The following is a 23326-nucleotide window of genomic DNA, read 5'->3' on the forward strand; positions in this document are numbered from 1 at the left end:
ATCTGAGGACTGGAAGCAGTTTAAAATTCAGCAAAGGAGGACCAAGGGATTGGTTAAGAAGGGAAAATAGAGTATGAAAGTAAGATAGCGGGGAACATAAAAACTGACTGTAAACGTTTCTGTAGATATGTAAAAAGAAAAAGATTTACAAAAACTAATGTTAGCTCCTTACAGTCAGAAACAGGAGAATTTATAACAGGAAACAAAGAAATGGTTGAGGAACTAAACTCATATTTTGTTTCTGTCTTCACAAAGGAGGACATGAATAATGTACCAGAAGTTCTGAGATAAACAAGGTTTTAGTGAGGAAATAAGTATTAGTACAAAAATGGTTTTGGGGAAATTAATGGGAGTGAAGGTGGATAAATCTCCAGGGCCTGATAATCTGCATCTCAGAGTATTTGAGGAGGTGGCCCTGGAAATAGTGGATCAATTGGCGGTCATTTTCTAAATTTCTTTCGACTCTGAACTGGTTCCTACAGATTGGTGGGTCGCTAATGTAATTGCTATTCAAAAAGGGAGGTAATGAGAAAACAGAGAACTGTAGACCAGTGAGTCTAATGTCAGTACTGGGGAAATTGCTAGAGTGTATTATCAAGGATTTCATAGCTCAGCATTTGGAAAGCAGCGGTATAATCATACAAAGTCAATGCGGATTTACAAAGGAGAAATCATGCTTGGCGAATCTGTTGAAATTCTTTGAGGATGTAACTAGTGGAGTTGACCAAGGAGAACCGGTGGATGCTGTTTATTTAGACTTTCAGAAGGCTTTTGACAAGGTCTCACATAGCAGACTGCTATGTAAGGTTAAAGCACATGGGATTGCGGGTAATGTCTTCATAGAATCCCTACAATGCAGAAGGATGCCATTCGCCCTATCGAATCTGCACCAACAACAATCCCACACAGGGCATATCCCTGTAACCACACATATTTACCCTGCTAGTCCGCCTGACACTAAGGGTCAATTTAACATGGCCAATCAACCTAACCCGCACATCTTTGGAGTGTGAGAGAAAACCTGAGCACCTGAAGGAAACCCACGCAGACACAGGGGAACGTGCAAACTCCTCACAGACAGTGACCCGAGGCCAAAATTGAGCCCGGATCCCTGGCACTGTGAGGCAGCAGTGCTATCCACCGTGCTACTGTGCCATCCACGTCTAGAGATGGATCGAAAGCTGGTCAGCAGATAGGAAGCCAAGAGTTGGTATAAATGGGTCTTTATCCGATTGGCAGGCTGTGGCTAACAGGGTTCCGCAGGAATCTGTGCTAGGACCCCAAATGTTCACATTATATATTAATGATTTGAAAGAGGGAACTAAATTTATTATCTCAATTTTCAGATGATACGAAGTTGGGTGGGAGGGTGAGTTGTCAGGAGAATGCAGAAATGCTTCAGTGTGATTTGGACAGGCTGAGTGCATGGCAGATGCAGTATAATGTGGATAAATGTGAGGTTGTCCACTTTGGTAGCAAAAATAGGAAGTCAGATTATTATTTGAATGCAAGTAAATTGAGAGAGCTGACTACTCAACGAGACTTGGATGTCCTTGTGCACCAGTTGCTGAAAGTAAATGTGCAGGTACAAAGGGCAGCAAAGGCGGCAACTGGTATGTTAGCAAGAGGATTGAATATAGGAATAGGGATGTTTTACTGCAATTGTACAGGGCATTGGTGAGGCCACACCTGGAGTATTGTGTGCAGTTTTGGTGTCCTTATATGAGAAAGGTTGCCCTTGCTATAGAGGGAGTACAGCAAAGGTTTACCAAGCTTATTCCTGGGTGGCGGTCTGTCATATTAGGAGACACTAAATTGGTTAGGATTATATTCACTGGTGTTTAGAAGGGATCTCATAGAAACTTTAAAAATTCTAACAGGATTAGAGAGGGTAGATTCAGAAAAAGAGTGTTTCTGATGATGGCCGAGCCCAGAACTAGGAGTCATACATTGAAACGAGCACTGCCTTGCATAAAAAATGCAAGTTGGAGCCTGGAAAGGGATAGGCGGCATGAACTCCATCTAAATCACTGACCTGAAGATCTGGACCATTAATACTTGGATGCTGAAAATTGGAAACAAAAACAGAAAATACTGAAAATACTCAGCAGGTCATGCAGTAACTGTGGAGAGAGAGAATGGGTGTTAGCTTTTCAGGCTCAGCTTTTATCAAATGAGGGGTCCCGATAAAAGGTCATCAACATAACTTGTTAACTCTGAACCTCTATCCGCAGATGCTGTCTGACCGCCATAGAATCATCGAATCCCTAAAGTGCAGAAGGAGGCCGTTCGGCCCATCGGGTCAGCACCGACCACAATCTCACCCAGGCCTTATTCCTGTAACCCTACATATTTACCCAGCTAATCCCCCTGACATAAGGGAGAATTTAGCATGGCCAATCAACCTAACCCACACATCTTTGGACCTGTTGGAGTATTTTCAGCATGTTGTATTTTTAATCCTCATTATACCTCCTGACTTGAACGCAATTTGAGCCTTCTAACTGCAATTTGTACAGTAGTTCGTAAACCTTTGCAGTAAAGAATCAATTACAATATAAAGCGCTAATGCCTCCTACAGGCACATTTAAGCGCAATAAGCCAGGAGACATAAACCAACCTTCTGCTGCATGATCTATATGAAAAGAAAGCCTGGCAGGATTGATTTTCAGAGTTAAGGACCGCACTTTGCTTTGCTTGTGTTTTGGAAAATTCAAACTAGCTAGCCAAGGAGAGGGAAGTGGAGCAGAGATTAAGAAGAGAGAAAGGCAGAGCCGAAAATGGAAGACAAAAAAAATTGGTAGAAAGTTGGAAAGGCAGAGGGATCAAAAATTGGAAAATAGACAAAGAAAAAATCTGGTTGTGCTTAATGGCATGTACCTAATTACGAGGAGTATCATGAATAATAAGGGCACAAGCTGACATCTGGAGGTATGGGTTTTTAGTTGTCACTGAAACATGGGTCTCTGGATTGCCAGATTTGGGATGTACATTGGGAGATGCACATCAGGATCCTACAAATTACCTGACACACATACACGGTAATTGCCTGAGAATTTTATCTTCTAAAAGAGAGGTGGCAGTTTTTCAAGGAATGTCTGTCTAGAGTTCTACAGGACAACGTTCCGAGCAGACAGGGAGGTGTTGGTAGGTTAAAGGAACCGTGGTGCACGAAAGCTGTGCGGGACCTAGTCGCGAAGAAAAGGAAAGCGTACAAAAGGTTCAGAGAGCTTGGCGAAGATAGGGATCTAGATGAGGATACGGCTTGTAGGAAGGGACTAAAGAAGGAAATTAGGAGAGCCAGAAGGGGTCACGAGAAGGCCTTGGCAGGTAGGATTAAGGAGAACCCTAAGGCGTTCTATAAATATGTGAAAAGTAAAAGGATGAGATGTGAAGGAATAGGGCCTATAAAAGGTGAAGGTGGGAAAGTCTGTACGGAACCAGTAGAAATGGCAGAGGTGCTTAATGAGTATTTTGTCTTGGTTTTCACAGAGGAAAAGGACCTGGGTGGATGTACTGCAGGCTTGCGGTGGACTGAAAAGATTGAGTATGTGAATTTTAAGAAAGAGGTTGTGCTGGAATCTTTGAATGGCATCAAGATAGATAAGTCGCCGGGTCCGGATGGGATGTACCCCAGGTTACTGTGGGAGGCGAGGGAAGAGACTGCAGGGCCTCTGGCGATGATCTTTGCGTCGTCGATGGAGACAGGAGATGTGCTGGAGGATTGGAGGATTGCGGATGTGGTTCCTATTTTCAAGAAGGGGAATAGGGATAGCCCAGGAAATTACCGACCCGTGAGTCTAACCTCAGTGGTTGGTAAGCTGATGGAGAAGATCCTGAGGGACAGGATTTATGAGCATTTAGAGAGGTTTAGTAGGCTCAAGAATACTCAGCACGGCTTTGTCAAAGGCAGATTGTGCCTTATGAGCCTAGTGAAGTTATTCGAAAATGTGACTAAACACATTGACGAAGGGAAAGCGGTAGATGTGGTTTATATGGATTTTAGCAAGGCGTTCGATAAGGTCCCCCATGCAAGGCTTCTACAAAAAGTGAGAGGGCATGGGATCCAAGGTGCTGCTGTGGATCCAGAACTGGCTTGCCCAAAGGAGGCAGAGAGTGTGTATAGATGGATCTTTTTCTAAATGGAGGTCGGTCACCAATGGTGTGCCCCAGGGATCTGTTCTGGGACCCTTGCTGTTTGTCATTTTCATAAATGACCTGGATGAGGAAGCGGAGGGATGGGTTGGTAAGTTTGCCGACGGCATGAAGGTTGGTGGGGTTGTGGATAGTCTGGAGGGATGTCAGAAGTTACAGAGGTGACATAGATAGGATGCAAGACTGGGCGGAGAAGTGGCAGATGGACTTCAACCGAGATAAATGCCTAGTGGTCCATTTTGGCAGGTCAGTACAATATAAAGGGAAAGACTCTTAGTACTGTAGAGGATCAGAAGGACCTTGGGGTCCGGGTCCATAGGACTCTAAAATCGGCCCCGCAGGTGGAGGAGGTGGTTAAGAAGGCGTATGGTGTGCTGGCCTTTATCAATCGAGGGATTGAGTTTAGGAGTCCGGGGATAATGATGCAGCTATATAAGACCCTCGTCAGACCCCACTTGGAGTACGGTGCTCAGTTCTGGTCACCTCATTACAGGAAGCATGTGGAAAAGATTGAAAGGGTGCAGAGGAGATTTACAAGGATGTTGCCTGGATTGAGTGGCATGCCTTATGAGGATAGGCTGAGCGAGCTCGGTCTTTTCTCCCTGGAGAGACGTAGGATGAGAGGAGACCTAATAGAGGTATACAAGATGTTGAGAGGCATAGATTGGGTGGACTCTCAGAGGCTTTTTCCCAGGATGGAAATGGCTGCTACAAGAGGACACAGGTTTAAGGTGCTGGGGGGTAGGTACAGGGGAAATTTTTCACACAGAGGGTGGTGGGCGAGTGGAATCGGCTGCCGTCAGTGGTGGTGGAGGCAAACTCAATAGGGACTTTTAAGAGACTCCTGGATGAGTACATGGGACTTAATAGGATGGAGGGTTATAGGTAGGCCTAAAAGGTAGGGATATGTTCGGCACAACTTGTGGGGCCGAAGGGCCTGTTTGTGCTGTAGTTTTTCTATGTTTCTAAGACTGACTCCCTGCTGCCTGGAGCCCTCCATAAATGGCTCCAGCTCCAAGCTCAGGGCAGAAACCTGGGCCGGTAAGTGAGACTAACTAGCATACCAGTTGTTAGTACTTAGTTTAGTACTAACTGGTTTAGTTCCCAGTTTAGTACTTAGTCAACAGCTGTGTAATTCAACTGAACATAACACCCACCCCTCCCCACCCCAAACTGACCCCCTCACCCACCGCACCCACTCATTCATGCATTGAAAGGCTCAAGACCTTTAAAAAAAAAACTTAACTGAATATGGCAGCTACTGCCATAAAAAGGGAACATCCTCTCCTCCCCATCACCCCCCCCTCCTCCCTCAAGACTCTCCTACACTGGACTTTCCCTGCAGTGCCTGCACTGCCCATTTCTGCTTCAGCCAGGATTGGAAGAGCCCAGAAGGCATGGACAGAATCATCGAGTGAGAAAAAAATCTAGGCCATAATTTAGAGAGGACCAGGATTGGCAGCTTAATGCTCTTACTGAAGGATTTGCATTTGAGATGAGGGGTGGAGGAAAGAGATCATCAAGCAGGATCATCAAATAAGGTTATATGGTTGAACTAAGGAACAAAGCAGAGATAATTGCTCTGCTGGGAGTTTATTCTAAACCCTAAACAGTCCTCGGAAATTTTCTTTGTTCTTTCTTTAAAGTTGGATGAGGCTAATTTCACTTGGCCAAGGAGTGACTTAGCAAATGTTGACTGGCAGCAGCTACTTGAAGCTAGAGTGCGCAACGGAAGGCATTCAAGTGGGAGATTCAAGGGGTTCAAAGTCAACACATTTCCACAAAGAAAAAAAGGGAGGGGGTCAAATATGAAGTCCCCTGAATGACAAGGTGCATAGAGGCTGGTGAGACAAAAAGAAGGAAAATTCTATCGATATTGAGTTTATTATCACAAAAAGCCTCAAATATAAAAAATGCAGAGGTGAAATGCTCCATAAAATCATGGAAAACCCAAAGATATTTTGCAACTACATAAAGAGCAAGAGGTGGCATGGTGGGACAGTGGTAAGCACTGCTGCCTCACAGCGCCAGGGACCCGGGTTCAATTCCAGGCTTGGGGCACTGTCTGTGTGGAGTTTTCACATTCTCCCTTTGTCTGCGTGGGTTTCCTCCGGGTGCTCTGGTTTCCTCCCACTGTCCAAAGATGTGCGGGTTAGGTGGATTAGCCATGGTAAATGCATGAGGTTACGGGGACAGGTGGAGCCTTTTGATGGTCATTTGCAAAGTACGTTGGCCAAGATAAATTGCCCCTTAGTGTCAAAGAACAACAAAGAACAATACAGCACAGGAACAGGCCCTTCGGCCCTCCAAGCCCGCGCCGCTCCCCGGTCCAGGATTGAATCCTGAATCCAGGATCCCCGCCCAATTTTCCAGCCTATCTACATACTAATATCCTATCCACCGAGCTGTCCCTCACAGCTACGATGCTTTGTTCATCACAACCTATTGACTCACCCCCACCCCCCCATTCCAGACCATGTGATCTCCAGGGAGAGGCGAAAACCCAGAGTGAAAACCCAAGGGCCAATATGGGGAAAAAAAATCTGGGAAATTCCTCTCCGACCCCCTGAGGCGATCAAAACGAGTCCAGGAGATCACACTGGCCCTGATCGGAAAATGCTTCCCAACCCTATTCATTTCCACTTCCACGAACACCATATGAATTCCCTGCCCCCGAGACAGGTTCCCAACTATCCACAGTCTTGCTCTGTACTGGCACCAGCAAGATGATCATAGAATGAAGCCTTGAAACGAGAAACAAAGAACAATTAGCCCGCGCCGCTCCCTGGTCCAAACTAGACCACTCTTTTGTATCCCTCCATTCCCACTCCGTTCATATAGCTGTCTAGATAAGTCTTGAACGTTCCCAGTGTGTCCGCCTCCACCACCTTGCCCGGCAACCCATTCCAGGCCCCCACGACCCTCTGTGTAAAATATGTCAGGGGGACTAGGGTAAATACATGGGATTATGGGGATAGGGCCTGGGTGGGATTATGGTCGGTGCAGACGCGATGGGCCGAATGGCCTCCTTCTGCATCACAGGATTCTATGATCCTATGAGGAAACCCAGGGAAAGAGTAGGGCCTTTAGGGACCTGGTTTAGGGTAACTGGTTTGTGGAGGCAATGTGACGGAGGGAGGGGGGCATAGAACATAGAACATTACAGCGCAGTACAGGCCCTTCGGCCCTCGATGTTGCACCGACCAGTGGAACCAATCTAAAGCCCCTCTAATCTACACTATTCCAATATCATCCATATGTTTATCCAATAACCATTTGAATGCTCTTAATGTTGACGAGTCCACTACTGCTGCAGGCAGGGCATTCCACGCCCTTACTACTCTCTGAGTAAAGAACCTACCTCTAGCATCTGTCCTATATCTCTCACCCCTCAATTTAAAGCTATGTCCCCTCGTGTTAGCCATCACCATCCGAGGAAAAATGCTCTCACTATCCACCCTATCTAATCCTCTGATCATCTTGTATGCCTCTATTAAGTCACCGCTTAACCTTCTTCTCTCTAACGAAAACAACCTCAAGCCCCTCAGCCTTTCCCCATACGATTTTCCCACCATACCAGGCAACATCCTGGTAAATCTCTTCTGCACCCTTTCCAACACTTCCACATCTTTCCTATAATGCGGCGACCAGAACTGCACGCAATACTCCAAATGCGGCCGCACCAGAGTTTTGTACAGTTGCAGCATGACCTCCTGGCTCCGAAACTCAATCCCTCTACCAATAAAAGCTAACACACCGTACGCCTTCTTAACAACCCTATCAACCTGGGTGCCAACTTTCAGGGATCTATGCACATGGACACCCAGATCCCTCTGTTCATCCACACTACCAAGTATCTTACCATTAGCCCAGTACTCTGTATTCCTGTTACTCCTTCCAAAGTGAATCACCTCACACTTTTCTGCATTAAACTCCATTTGCCACCTCTCAGCCCAGCTCTGCAGCTTATCTATGTCCCTCTGTAACCTGCCACTTCCCTCCGCACTGTCTACAACTCCACCAACTTTAATGTCATCCGCAAATTTACTAATCCATCCTTCCACGCCCTCATCCAGGTCATTAATAAAAATGACAAACAGCAGTGGCCCCAAAACAGATCCTTGTTGTACACCACTAGTAACTGAACTCCAGGATGAATATTTCCCATCAACCACCACCCTCTGTTTTCTTACAGCTATGATGTGGAGATGCCGGCGTTGGACTGGGGTAAACACAGTAAGAAGTTTAACAACACCAGGTTAAAGTCCAACAGGTTTATTTGGTAGCAAAAGCTACCAAATAAACCTGTTGGACTTTAACCTGGTGTTGTTAAACTTCTTACTGTTCTTACAGCTAGCCAATTCCTGATCCAAACCACTAAATCACCCTCAATCCCATGCGTCCGCATTTTCTGCAAAAATTGGAGAGAGGATATGGGTAAGGTTCTTAAAGAATTCTTTACACCTGCCTTCATAAGAGGGGCTGATGATGACAGCCTAATTGAGGACAAAGCTGAAGTATTAGGTACAAGGTTATGCCAGATCTGTACACAACACTATTACAGCATTGGTCAGACAACAAATTGAGAACTGAGTGCAATTCTGGCCACACTACAAGAAAGGTGAGATTGCACTGGACAGGATGCACAGGAGGTTTACAAGGATGTTGTGTAGATCGAAAAGATCTAGCTGAGAGGAAAGATTAAAGAGTTTGTTTTCTTTGATTAAAAAGGGTGCTGACTTAACTGAGATGTACAAAATGATGAGGGGCTTAAATAAAGCAAATAGACACAACCTACTCATTTTAGCAGAAGAGTCAAAAGCCATGGGCATAGATTTGTCAAATAATTGGTCAAAGGATTAGCAGGGAAATGAAGAAACATTTTTGAATCCAGAGGGTGATTAACACCTGAAACTCACTGCCCAAAAGGCTCTTCCACCACATTTAGAAAATAGTCTACTTGAAGATTGTTGACTGGCTGGGCTCTGGGCCTAGTGCAGGAAGGTGGGATTAGGCTGGATAGATATGACTGACATGAACACAATGTGCATGAATCACAAAAACTCAGTTTGCAGGTGCAGCAGGTAATCAAGAAGGCAAATGGAATGTTGGCCTTATCGCGAGAGGGATGGAGTATAAAAGCAGGGAGGTCATGCTGCAACTGTACAGGGTACTGGTGAGGCCGCACCTAGAGTACTGTGTACAATTTTGGTCCCCTTATTTAAGAAAGGATACATTAGCTTTGGAGGGGGTACAGAGAAGGTTCATCAGGTTATTTCCAGAGATGAGGGGGTTAGCTTATGAGGAGAGATTGAGTAGACTGGGCCTGTACTCATTGGAGTTTAGAAGGTTGAAGGGAGATCTTATAGAGACATATAAGATAATAAAGGGGCTAGACAGGTAGAAGCAACGAGGTTATTTCCACTTACAATGGAAACAAGAACTAGAGGGCATAGCCTCAAAATACGGGGGAGTCAATTTAGAACAGAGTTGAGGAGGAACTTCCTCTCCCAGAGGGTAGTGAATCTTTGGAATTCTCTGCCCAATGAAGCAGTAGAGGCTACCTCGTTAAATGTGTTTAAGTCACAGATAGATAGATTTTTAACCATTAAGGGAATTAAGAGTTATGGGGAGTGGGCGGGTAAGTGGAACTGAACACACCATCAGATCAGCCATGATCTTATTGAATGGCGGAGCAGGCTTGAGGGGTTGGATGGCCTACTCCTGCTCCTATTTCTTATGTTCTTATGTTCCTTTTGGACCAAATGGCCTCCTTCTGTGAATTTCTTTGATTTCTATGAAATTGGAGTGAGCCACCATTTCAGTTCTGAGCTTCACCCAGGGTGTCAATCAATTACATGTCCCATCAGCAATCCAAATGAAAACCCACAAACCTCAGCAATCCATCTATACCTGCAGCATTGATAATGTCCCAATTACCACGCAAGACTCGGAGGAGACTGGCTTTCAGCGACATTCGTTGGAAAGCTTTGAATTAGATTCATGCGAACGTCACAATGCTTCCATCTACCCACACCTTCAATTTTTTTCTTTTACTAGGATCCAAAAATATAAAATGGTCAATCATAAACCCAATAAGGAATTCAGGAGAAACTTCTTTCCCAAGAGAATAGTTAGAATGTGGAACTTGCTCCCGGTTAAGGGAAATAAGTTTTAATGTTTTTGATGGGAAGCCAAGTCAGTAGATGAGGTGAAATGAATAGAAGGATCTGCTGATAGGTTGAGATAAAATAGGTATGAGAAAGCTCATATGGAGCATAAGCAACAGTAGAAAGTGGATGGGCCCAATGGACGTTTTGGGATTTTAAAAACTAGAATCAAAACAAAAATTGCTGGAAATACTCAGCAAGGCAGACAGCTCTTTAAGCCGAGACCGCCACCTTTGTTCAAAGATTGCTCCACCGCTCTTGTGAATTGATCTACCCACCATCCCCTGACCACCACCTACCCACTTCACCACCCCCACTCTCCTTCCCTCACTAGCCCCGCTCTCAGCAGCACCGGTTCCACGGTCAAAATGTCCTTAATTTCATTTCCTCAGAGCTATTCGGTCTGGAGTCAATCTACATGTCACTGTCACTCTGCAAAGATGAAATGTGTCCCTAGCACAGTCATTCCCTAAGTTATTCCCCGAATGCAATCACAGAGCACAAAGACAGCCCCGGATTATTCCACGGGGGCAAGTGTCACTTTCTGATTCACTGTCTTCCCAATTCAGAGTCAATCCCAGAGTCCCTCCCCAAGCAATAGCTCCATAACCTTTTCAGCTATCTTCAGTGTCCCTCCCTGCCAGGCCCCGTCTCTTACAACTTGCACTCCAGAGCCCATCCATGCCTGACCTTTTCCCCCTTTTCCTTTGCCACGCATGCCATCACTCCTGTGTCTCTCTTCCCTGTGCGTGTGCTGATCCCACCACTGCACAGGCAGTGTTGGCTAGCACGAGGGGACATAGCTTTAAATTGAGGGGTGAGAGATATAGGACAGATGTTAGAGGTAGGTTCTTTACTCAGAGTAGTAAGGGTGTGGAATGCCCTGCCTGCAGCAGTAGTGGACTCGTCAACATTAAGAGCATTCAAATGGTTATTGGATAAACATATGGATGATATTGGAATAGTGTAGATTAGAGGGGCTTTAGATTGGTTCCGCTGGTCGGCGCAACATCGAGGGCCGAAGGGCCTGTACTGCGCTGTAATGTTCTATGTTCTATGTACTCTTGATGGGGAGATCGCTGGCAGGTATGCCCATCCTACCTCTCCCTGCCATCGTAGCCACCCTCCCTCCCACTCACCCGAAGATCAGTTCGCCACCACATCCACATACTCCCTAGGTTATTGTCTACTTCAAAATAACTCCTTATGTACTCACCTCTCCAGTCAATTTTTAACCACAGTCACACAGAAATTGTTATATCCTCCACTTACACTGAACTAGTAACAGGCAGGTAACTCCAAAGTCTGCAAGACCACTTTCAGTTGTGGTATTGGGGGAAGTTTTGCTCTTACCTCTGTGTGTTTCTGATCAAGCAATAGTCGAAAGGCACTGAGCTCCTCTTCTCGGACCTTCAGCCTGGTTTCCACTGACTGGAATTGAGCCTCCCATTCAGATTTTTTCTGAGCCACCATAATATCGATCTGCTTCATCAGTTCTTGTAATTCAGCCTCACAGGTGGTCAGGACACTGCTGCAACTTAATTCATCCAAAGCCAATGAAATCAGGGAGAGAGAGACAAATTCAGAAATTAAAAAAACTAACTCCTTTCCTTAACAAAAAGGCAAAATAGTGTAGATGCTGAAATCTGAAACAAAAACAGAAATTGCTGGAAAATCTCAGCAGGTCTGACAGCATCTGTGGGGAGAGAATAGAGCTAACATTTCGAGTCTGGATGACCCTTTGTCAGAGCCCTTGCTAGCCATATGCCATGAAAGACATTTTAAAAAGCAATGAGACATAAAATCTAGAATGGCGATATTCACTTTCAATCTGTACCAATCCATTATGGAAATTACAAAAATCCCCGTAGCCCTTAGCCAAGAAAGAATAGAGCAATCAATCAGCCCAGGTCCCTGTTTCTAAAGGACATAAGAACAGCCCTGGTTTAATTATGATATCTTCCACAATTGAAAAAGTTTTTAAATCCCTGCCCCCGTTCTGACACAGACTGAAGCATGAAAATTCGGGCCACAGAGTCATCGTGGCACAGAAGCTGACCAATCAGCCCATTGAACTCATGAGTTTCTGGGCAAGCACCAGAAGGCGTGACCATGAAACATGGTTCACAATTACCATTCTAACCTGGGCTGTGACTCCAGTCTGCGTTAAATAGTTGCCTCTCCACACCTTCTGATGTTCCCAAAACCCTCAGAACAACTAGGAACAGATACCAAATGCTGCCTTGTCAGCATCACACATTTCTCAAGAACTGATTAAAAAAGAGCATTGTCCACTTGAGCATAATTTCAGCTGAGGTGGATTTACTAGAAAGATAATTCTATAACCATTGTAAATTCCACAGTCATGTGGTTACCTGAAAGCGCCCCCTCCCCCCCCGCCCCATGCCACACAAAAACCAGCTACTTTAAATTACCATGTGTGTACAACTGCACAAAAAGTTAAACTTAAGTTTTTAACTTAAATAGCTCACCCATGCACTCCAAAACAAATTAGTGAGAAGGTTGTTAGGGACTCAGACCCAGAACCCGAAGTTACATTAGGATGCCAGACTATTTTGGCATAAATGTGAGGATAGGATGTTTCGCTCCAGGAGTAATTCCACTGTCAAAGTAGGGATCTTTTATAGTAAAACAAAATTTAATAACAGTTTACATATAACTCTAACAAATGAGGTAAATTGGGCGGCACAGTGGTTAGCACTGCTGCCTCACAGCGGCAGGGATCCAGGTTCGATTCCTGACTTGAGTCACTGTCTGCGCGGAGTCTGCACGTTCTCCCCGTGTCTTGCGTGGGTTTCCTCCGGGTGCCCCGGTTTCCTCCCACAGTCCGAAAGATATGCTGGTTAGGTGCATTGGCCATGCTAAATTCTCCCTCAGGGTACCCGAACAGGTGCTGGAGTGTGGCGACTAGGGGATTTTCACATTAATTTCATTGCAATGTTAATGTAAGCCAACTTGTGACACTAATAAATAAACTTAAATTATCTATTAACAGTTGAACAATACTTAAAAATGAAAAGGAAACAACTTTAATTCCTAATTTATCACTGTTTCAGTTCCAAATAAGCAACATTCCTCTTACACACTTGAATGCCACTTTAAATAGAACCATAGAAAATTACAGCTCAGAAACAGGCCTTTTGGCCCTTCTTGTCTGAGCTGAACCATTTTTCTGCCTAGTCCCACTGACCTGCACTTGGACCATATCCCTCCACACCCCTCTCATCCATGAACCCGTCCAAGTTTTTCTTAAATGTTAAAAGCATTTACCACTTTATCCGGTAGCTCATTCCACACTCCCACCACTCTCTGCGTGAAGAAGCCCCCCCTAATATTCCCTTTAAACTTTTCTCCTTTCACCCTTAACCCATGCCCTCTGGTTTTTTTCTCCCCTAGCCTCAGTGGGAAAAACCTGCTTGCATTCACTCTATCTATACCCATCAAAATCTTGTACACCTCTATCAAATCTCCCCTCATTCTTCTTAAATACAGTTATCAATCATAAATATACTTGCTATATTGAGTGTAGACAGTCTTGAAGCTTTCAGATAGAGTTCCAGATGCCCTCAAAATCCTTCTAACTTCAACCAGGTTTCAGCTGCAAACGAAATTGCTTTCTGCAAAAGATTTTTCTCTGATACAGACCCAGGACCGTGTATATAACCACATCATCACATGATCCTGTCAATCACTCTAATCAGAAATCTCAGGGGAACTTAAGTATACAAAAGTCCACCAACTCAACTCAATATAAACATTTGCAAGGCTAAAATGAATTACCCTGCTCTCCCAGCATCTGAGTTGCATTCCTTCGACACATACCGACTACCAGTAGAACAAAGTTGAATCTTTAAAATTCCCCTTAAACACAAAAAAAGTCTTTCCATCTCAACTGTACTACTATCATCACAGATACCCATAACCTATTCTTCAGCTCAAAGACATTAAGACCACTGCACCATTCCTGAGATTATCGAGGGGTGAAAACCATATCTTTGCTCATTATTCCTCTTGCACTCCTGCAGCTTCTCGTCTCTTTTCTCACTACCTAACCCTCCAAAAAATTGACATTTTCCCCTTCATTTTATCATAGAAATTTACAATACTGGATGCAATCAGAAAACCGACGGGGTCTGTGCCAGTTTTTTGAAAGAACGGTCCAATTAGTCCCACTCCCCTCTTCTTGCCCCATAGCCATTTCTGAGTCTTCTTTTAAGGTCAAAGAAATTGAAAGAAAAATCTAACATGGAGTTAAACTAGGCTTATGGGAAATCTGAAGTATGATTATATTACAATTTAGAAGCTGCCCACCACAGTAGGAAAAACAAGAGAGAGATTATGATTAAGCCCCTAAACATCAGATATTCAAAGCACAATAACACTCTACCCATTAGAATGAGATACTCTACTCACCCGTCTTGGCCAAAGTTTTGCACTGCTTCCAGTAAAGCCTCCATTTCTTCTATCCTCCCACCTTCAGATGGACAATGACAGGAAAAGCTAGTAAATTTAACTGAAAAGAAATGTTTCAAAAATTTATCTGTCACAATCTCCCATCAATTAAATTTGCTGCTCCACTTTAATCGCACTTCTCAAATTTGGAGTAATCTCACCCTTTTCTTTCACAATGAAATCATTTTCATCTCCAGGACTTGAGAGAAATCTTTGTATCCTGACTAGCTACAGGGGAGGTCCCAGAGGATTGGAGAACAGCCAATGTTGTTCCTTTGTTTAAGAAGGGTAGCAAGGATAATCCAGGTAACTACAGGCCAGTGAGCATCACGTCTGGTCGGGAAATTATTGGAGAGGCTTCTTTGAGACAGGATTTACTCCCACTTGGAAATAAGTGGGCATATTAGCGAAAGGAAACATGGTTTTGTAAAGGAGAGGTCTTGTCTCACTAACTTGATCAGGCTTTTCGAGGAAGTGACGAAGATGATTGATGAAAGTAGGGAAGTGAATGTTGTCTACATGGACTGAAGTAAGGCCTTTGACAAGGTCCCTCATGACAGAGGGTGCAGAAGGTGAAATCGCATGGGATCAGAGGTGAGCTGGCAAGATGGATACAGAACTGGCTCGGTCATAGAAGACAGAGGATAGCAGTGGAACGGTGCGATTCTGAATGGAGGGGTGTGACAAGTGGCGTTCCTCGGATCAGTGCTTTGCTGTTTGTAATATACATAAATGATTTGGAGGAAAATGTAACTGGTTTGATTAGTAAGTTTGCAAACGACACAAGGGTTGGTGGAATTGTGGATTGTGATGAGGACCGTCAGGGGATACTGCAGGATAAAGATCGGTTGGAGATTTGGGCGGAGAGATTGCAGATGGAGTTTAATCCGGACAAATGTGAGGTAATGCATTTTGGAAGGTCTAATACAGATGGGAAATATATATGTAGATGGCAGAACCCTTAAGAGTATATCAATACTCAAGGCAGAGGGATCTGGGTGTACAGGTACACAGGTCACTGAAAGTGGCAATGCAGGTGGAGAAGGTTGTCAAGAAGGCATATGGCTTGTCTTCATCGGCTGGGGCATTGAGTTTAAAAATTGGCAAGTCATGTTGCAGCTTTATAGAACCTTAGTTAGGCCGCACTTGGAATATAGTGTTCAATTCTGATCGCCACACTATCAGAAGGATGTGGAGGCTTTGGAGAGGGTACAGAAAAGATTTACCAGGATGTTGCCTGGTATGGAGGGCATTAGCTATGAGGGGAGGTTGGAGAAACTTAGTTTGTTCTCAATGGAACAACGGAGGTTGAGGGGCGACCTGATAGAAGTCTACAAGATTATGAGGGGCACAGACAGAGTTGGTAGTCAGAAGGTTTTTACCAGGGTGGGAGAGTCAATTGCTAGGGGCCATAGGTTTAATGTGCGAGGGGCAAGGTTTAAAGTAAGAGGAAAGTTTTTTTTACACAGAAGGTGGTGGGTGCCTGGAACCCACTGCTGGGGTAGGTCGTGGAAGCAGATACGATAGTGACTTTTAAAAGGGGATCTTGACAAATACATGAATAGGATGGGAATAGAGGGATATGGTCCCCGGAAGAGTAGGGGGTTTTAGTTCAGTCAGGCAGCATGGTTGGTGCAGGCTTGGAGGGCCGAAGGGCCTGCTCCTGTGCTGTAATTTATTTTGTTCTTTGACTCTTCATCCTTGCTAATTTCTACAAAACACTCCTATTCTTAAAGGAAGAACATGTGTTCAATTCACTCTTCTATTCTATCACTTACCTTAGCTCTTTCAAATCATCTGGTTTAGGTGCAGGTGGCTGGATAAAAGGTATGGAGTGGGAGTAATTAGAAAGATCTTTCAAACAGTCAGCATATCCATAACTAGCATAGTGGTGTTACATTACTCAGTAACTGGAAATCATTCTCTCATTTCATTAGACTCGAAGATGAGGAATTGCAGTTACATAAATTGACTGCGGAAGAGACGATTGAGAAGAGACTTGATAGAGCTGTTCAAAATCATGATGGGTCTGAATAGAGTAGATAGGGAGAAACTGTTTCCTTTGGCGCGGAAGGATTAAGAACAAGAGGGCAGAGATTTAAGGTAATTGGCAAAAGAAATAATAGTTACATGAAGAAAAACCTTTCCACACAACGAGGGCTAGGTTCTGAAATACGCTGCCCAAGTGTGTGCTGGAGGCAGATTCAATTGAGGTATTTAAAAGGGAATTGGATTATTAGCGAAAAGTGTAATGACTTCAATGAGGCCCATGAGGTTGGCCTCTTGAAGTATGAGCTCCCTGATTGAGGTCATAATTTCCTGCCCAATCAGGGAACATCACCTGTATATAAATATGGTAGTGTCAGGTACACTGGCACTCCTGATTCTGACTTTGAACCTGAAGCACTCTAGGGATGGAATAGACTTTTAAAGGGAATCTGATAAAGGGACACTGGCCTCTGAGTAGTTATTCAAAAAGGAAGAATGGGTAGGTGCAGGGGGAGAAGATGAAGGAGTGTCACTAGATAAACTGCTCTACAGGGAACCAATGTAGACACAGTGGACTCTCTGACTGTAAGAATTCCCTGGTTCATAAGAACATGAGAACTAGGAGCAGGAGTAGGCCATCTAACCCCTTGAACCTGCTCTGTCATTCAAGAAGATCATGGCTGATCTTTTTGTGGACTCAGCTCCACTTACCCAGCCAGTCACAATAATCCTTAATTCCTTGATTCAGATTAAATCATTCTGCTTTGTTTGATAAATCCTCAAAGAGGACAGGGTGTCTGACTTTTTTTAAAGATGAAGTGGATACAACTCTTCATTATTGAATCACTTATTAGCAACTTAATTAATTCTGCCTGTCCTTGCAAATCAATTTAGCACTAATGCAAATCCCCTTTCTGAAGAAAGATCATGAATGACTCCCCATACCCCAACTGTCCTGCTCCAAATTCCAGATACTTCTGACCAGTATCCCATATCTCACATTCACAGGATAGCTTGCAACAAAACTCAATCCGTAATCCAGTCTCATTCCCTCTCGTTCAGCGCTGAGGTTTATTCCCTGTGATCCAGATTAATTATCTTTCGTTCAGTACATGAAGTTCATTCCCTGCAATTCAGTCCCATCTTGCTTGACAGCAACAACTTGCATTTATGTAGAACCAATAACGTAGTAAAAAATCTCGAGGCACTTTGCTGGAATGTTATTACATTAAATTAAATAAAATGTCACATAAAATGGTCTGTAAAAGAAGCAAATACAATGTGAGAAAAAGCTTCTTCACACACGTAGTTTGGATCTGAAATACACTGGCTGGAAGTGTGGTGGAGACAGGCTCAACCAAGGCATTCAAGAGGGCATTAGATGATTATTTGAATAGAAACAATGTGCAGGATTATGGGGAATGGCACTAAGTCATAATGCTCGTTTGGAGAGCTGGTGAAGACACAATGAGCCAAATGGGCTCCTTTTGTTCTGTAACAATTCCGTGATTCTACAACAGATATTAGAGGAGATGATCAAAAGTTTAGTCACTGGTAAATTTTAAGCAACATCCAAAAAAGGGTATGGAGAAATGGACTGGAAATTCCAGAAGGTCCATGCAGCTGAAAGCACAGCCATTAATGTTGCAGCAATGAAATCAGGGATGTTCAAGATGCCATAACTGGAGGAGTGCAGAAATGAGGATTGTAGGGCTGGAGGAGCTAGCAGAGAAAGAGAAGGGGGAGGCCATGAAGGATTTGAACACAAGAATGAAAATAATTAAACTTGAGATATTGCCAGACCAGGAGCCAACATAGGTCGATGATAGAGGTGGTGAGTAAACAGGATCAGGTGTGACTTAGGATACTAGCAGCAGAGGTTTGGAAGAGGTCACTTTTATGTAGGGTGAGAAACAGGTAACTATAAAGGACAACAATGGAATAGTCAAATTTTACAATGGAATGGATGATGATTTCAGATGATATAACGAGACAAGGGCGAAGTCAGCTGATAGAGCAGATGTGTAGTCAGAAACTCATCTCAGGATAAAATAGATTTCAAATGATCTAGTCCAGCTTCAGACAGTGGCCATGGAGGAGAGGAATGGAGTCAGTAGAAAGAAAATAATGGGGCGGCATGGTGGCAGAGTGGTTAGCACTGCTGCCTCACAACCCCAGGGACCCAGGTTCAATTCCGGCCTTGGGTGACTGTCTGTGTGGAATTTGTGGCTCTGTAAGCCAGTTCCATTTCATTCAGCTTTCAGTGCTGTCTCCTCCTGAGGTCCCCAGCATCACACATGCCAGTCTTCAGCCAGTGGCGAATTCACTCCATGTGATAAATGGCTGAAGGCACTGGATATTGCAAAGGCCACGGGCCCTGACAATATTCCGGCAATAGTACTGAAAACTTGTGCTCCAGCACTGGCCATGCCCCAGTATGTCCCCTGTCTATAAAAAAGATTAACTCAATCTGACAAACTATCAATCCATCAGTCTATTTTTGATCATCAGTAAAGTAACAAGAGGTGCAGTCAAGAGCGCTATCAATCAGCACTTATTCAGCCATAACCTATTGAGAGACATTCAGTTTGTTTAGATTATGCCAGGGTCACTCAGCTCCTGACCTCATTACAGCTTTGGTTCAAACATAGACAAATTAGACGGCATGGTGGCACAATGGTTACCACTGCTGCCTCACAGCGCCAGGGACGCGGGTTCAATTCCGGCCTTGGGTGACTGTCTGTGTGGAATTTGCACGTTCTTCCCGTGTCTGTGTGGGTTTCCTCCGGGTGCTCCAGTTTCTTCCCACAGTCCACACCTGATCCTGTTTACTCACCACCTCTATCATCGACCTATGTTGGCTCCTGGTCTGGCAATATCTCAAGTTTAATTATTTTCATTCTTGTGTTCAAATCCTTCATGGCCTCCCCCTTCTCTTTCTCTGCTAGCTCCTCCAGCCCTACAATCCTCATTTCTGCACTCCTCCAGTTATGGCATCTTGAACATCCCTGATTTCATTGCTGCAACATTAATGGCTGTGCTTTCAGCTGCATGGACCTTCTGGAATTTCCAGTCCATTTCTCCATACCCTTTTTTGGATGTTGCTTAAAATTTACCAGTGACTAAACTTTTGATCATCTCCTCTAATATCTGTTGTAGAATCACGGAATTGTTACAGAACAAAAGGAGCCCATTTGGCTCATTGTGTCTTCACCAGCTCTCCAAACGGTTAGGTGGATTGGCTGTGGTAAGTTGTCCCTTAACATCAGGGGGATTAGCAGGGTAACTATGTGGATTATGGGAATAGGACCTGGGTGAGATTGTGGTCAGTGCAGGCTCGATGGGCCAAATGGCCTCTTTCTGCACTGTAGGGATTCTATGAGTTCTATGAAAAGAGCTGAATAGCAGAGGTGAGGTGAGAGTGACTGCTCTTGACATCAAAACAGCAAGTATGGCATCAAGGAGCCCTAGCAAAACATGATTCGATGGGAATCGGGGGAAATTCTCCGCTGTTTGGAGTCATACTTAGCAAAGGATGGTTAAGGTTGTTGGTGGTCAGTCATAGAAATCATAGAAACCCTACAGTACAGAGAGAGGCCATTAGGCCCATCGATTCTGCACCGACCACAATCCCACCCAGGCCCTACCCCCATATCCCTACATATTTTACCCACTAATCCCTCTAATCTCCGCATCCCAGGACACTAAGGAGCAATTTTAGCATGGCCAATCAACCTAACCCGCACATCTTTGGACTGTGGGAGGAAACCGGAGCACCCGGAGGAAACCCACGCAGACACGAGGAGAATGTGCAAACTCCACACAGACAGTGACCCAAGCCGGGAATCGAACCCAGGTCCCTGGAGCTGTGAAGCAGCAGTGCTACCGTGCCGCCAACTCAGTCATCTCAGTTCCAGGACATCGGACGGGGGTGGGGGGGCTGTTTCCTCCGCTATCCTCCCACTTTCCAAAGATGTGAAAAGGTAGGTGGATTGGCTATGTTAAATTGCCCCTTAGTGTCAGGGGTACTAGCTAGGGTAAATGCATGGGGTTATGGGGATAGGGCCTGGTGGAATTGTTGTCGGTGCAGACTCTATGGGCCGAATGGCCTCCTTCTTCACTGTAGGATTCTATGATCATTGGAGGAGTTCCTCAGGATAGTGTCCTAGGCCTATTTATCTCCAGCTGCTTCATCAATGACCTTCCCTCCACCATAGGGTCAGTTCACTGATGACTGCACAATGTTCAGCACCATTCGTGATTTCTCAGATATTGAAGCAGTCCATGCCAAATGCAACAAAACCTGGACAATATCCAGGCTTGGGCTGCAAAGCGGCAAGTAACATTTGTGCTACACAAGTGCCAGGCATTGACTATCTCAACAAGAGAAAATTTAGCAACCACCCCTTGACATTCCATGGAATCACCATTATTAAATCTCCCACTAACAGCATCATTGGAGTTACCATTGACCAGAAATTGAATTGGACCATCCATATAAATGTACTGTGCCCACGAGAGCTGGTCAAAGGCTAGAAGTTCTGCACTGTGTAACTCATCTCCTGACTCCAAAAACCTGTCCACCATCTACTAGGTGCAAGTCAGGAGTTTGCTGGAATAGGGTTTACCTGGATGAGGGTATCTCCAACAACACTCAAGATGCTTGACACCATCCAGAACAAAGTAGCCCGCTTGACTGGCAACCCATCCACTACCACCTTAAACATTCACTCCCTCTACTACTGACACATGTGTTGTAATAATAATAATAATCACACACAATCAGCGTAGTAGTTCACCAAGGCTTTATCACTGACACTTGCCAAACCTGTGGCCTCTACCATCTAGAAGGTCAAGGGCAGTAAATGCATGGGAACATGACAGTCTGCAAATTTCCTTCAAAGTCACACCCATCCTGACCTGGAAATATATCACCGTTCCTTCACCACTTCTTGGTCAAAATCCTGGAACCCCCTCCCCTAACAACACTGTGGATGTACCTACACCACATGGACTGCAGCAGTTCAGGAAGGTGGTTCACCACCACTTTTTCAAGGGCAATCAGCACTGCATAACAAATACTGGAGTACAGACACTCCAAGAACAAATTAAAAAAAATAATCACTATGTTCTGATTTACTTAATGTCTCTATTATTCATTTCAACTTCCAAATTTTCCTGCATGGTGGGCTTTGGGACCATCACAATCAGCTGTGACCCTTCAAATTAGCTTCTCAGTGAGACACGCTACATTAACGTGCTTACATTAATGCTGCTAGTCACTTGGAGTTCGCCTATAATAGGATTCCTTTTATAAATACGCAAAAAAAATAAAACCAACATTTCTCCAAAACTGTTCATAAGCCTCGAAGTCAGCTCCAGCAGATTCACAAGCCACTGGTGTCTTTTGGTAATCATCGTCTCTGCTTCTGCCACCAACATTTGGACCAATTACAAACTGCAGTACTTCCATCACTTGAATGCAATCGCTGCATTATGGTAAAGGAGGGCAAATGTTGGTCATATTTTAAAATGCCCACAAGTAAACAAATCATAAAATAAACACATTCGATGAAATTAGTGATCCAGCCCCCTGTAAGGGGAATGGTGATCCACATGGTTTTCATCTCTACTGGTTTGCTTAAATATCTGTCGTTTGTTACCTCAATACGTACTAAATAGATCATTCAACCATTCCCAGGTGCATACGGTGAGACACAGAACGAAACAAAGGATAAAGCAATATCGCACACAGGATACAAGCACAGAGTAAAAAGAAAGACAGAAAGCAAAGGAAAGTCACAAAAATAATGAAAAAAATCATTTGCGATAAATTGTTTGAAAAGTGAAGTTATACTTTCAGGTCAATGGTCACAATCAGCTTTGTTTCAATTTCAACGACATCACTCCACCCTCACACCTTCAGTGCACTGAACTGAAGACAGAAGAAAATTCGAGCTTTATTTTATAAATTCAAATCCTAAAAATGTGCAGATTAATGATTCGCTGGGATACCAGGGAATATCAGGAATCACCATCAGAAGGATTCATTAGAACAGGAAGGAAATAAACAGAATAGTAGGACAGGCAAAAAGAGCAAATTTGCTGCAGGCTGTCACCCTCTACCCACCTCAATCTGAGTGGAGTTTAACTTCTTCCCCCACACTCCCCCATTTTCAGAGTTCAGTTTAACAAACACCCAAACTCCCACCATATCCTTGAATTTCAGATTCCAGTTTAACCATCCCCCCCCACCCAACTCCCCATGATCTCAGTTTGCAGCTTGCAGTCTCAGGTGCAGCTGGCTAGCATCCATGAGGCGCTGTGGGCCATCGACAGCAGCAGAATTGTACACAACCACAATCTGTAACCTCTGTGCATTTTCCTCACTCTACCATTACTATCAACCCTGGTTCAATGAAGAATGCAAAAGGAGCAGCACCAGGCATACCTAAAAAATGATGTGTCAACCTTGGTGGAGGTTACAACACAGGACTGCTTCTGTTAAACAGCATAAGCAACATGCGACAGACAGAGCT

The 23326-nt window shown here is 44.3% G+C and overlaps 1 protein-coding gene across 1 annotated transcript in view; it reads right to left on the minus strand.

Moving 5' to 3' along the window:
* Positions 1-23326, minus strand: part of cep63 (centrosomal protein 63) — an 87711-nt gene that overhangs the window by 56858 nt on the left and 7527 nt on the right. The window contains exons 2-3 of the mRNA XM_078210135.1: positions 14760-14859; positions 11679-11862 (exon numbers count right to left, since the gene is read on the minus strand). Of these exons, the coding sequence (XP_078066261.1) occupies positions 11679-11862; positions 14760-14803 (228 nt within the window). The 5' untranslated portion in view covers positions 14804-14859. The remainder of the gene's footprint in view (positions 1-11678; positions 11863-14759; positions 14860-23326) is intronic.

This window comes from Mustelus asterias, chromosome 3 (assembly GCF_964213995.1).
Source record: "Mustelus asterias chromosome 3, sMusAst1.hap1.1, whole genome shotgun sequence".
Taxonomy (NCBI): Eukaryota; Metazoa; Chordata; class Chondrichthyes; order Carcharhiniformes; family Triakidae; genus Mustelus; species Mustelus asterias.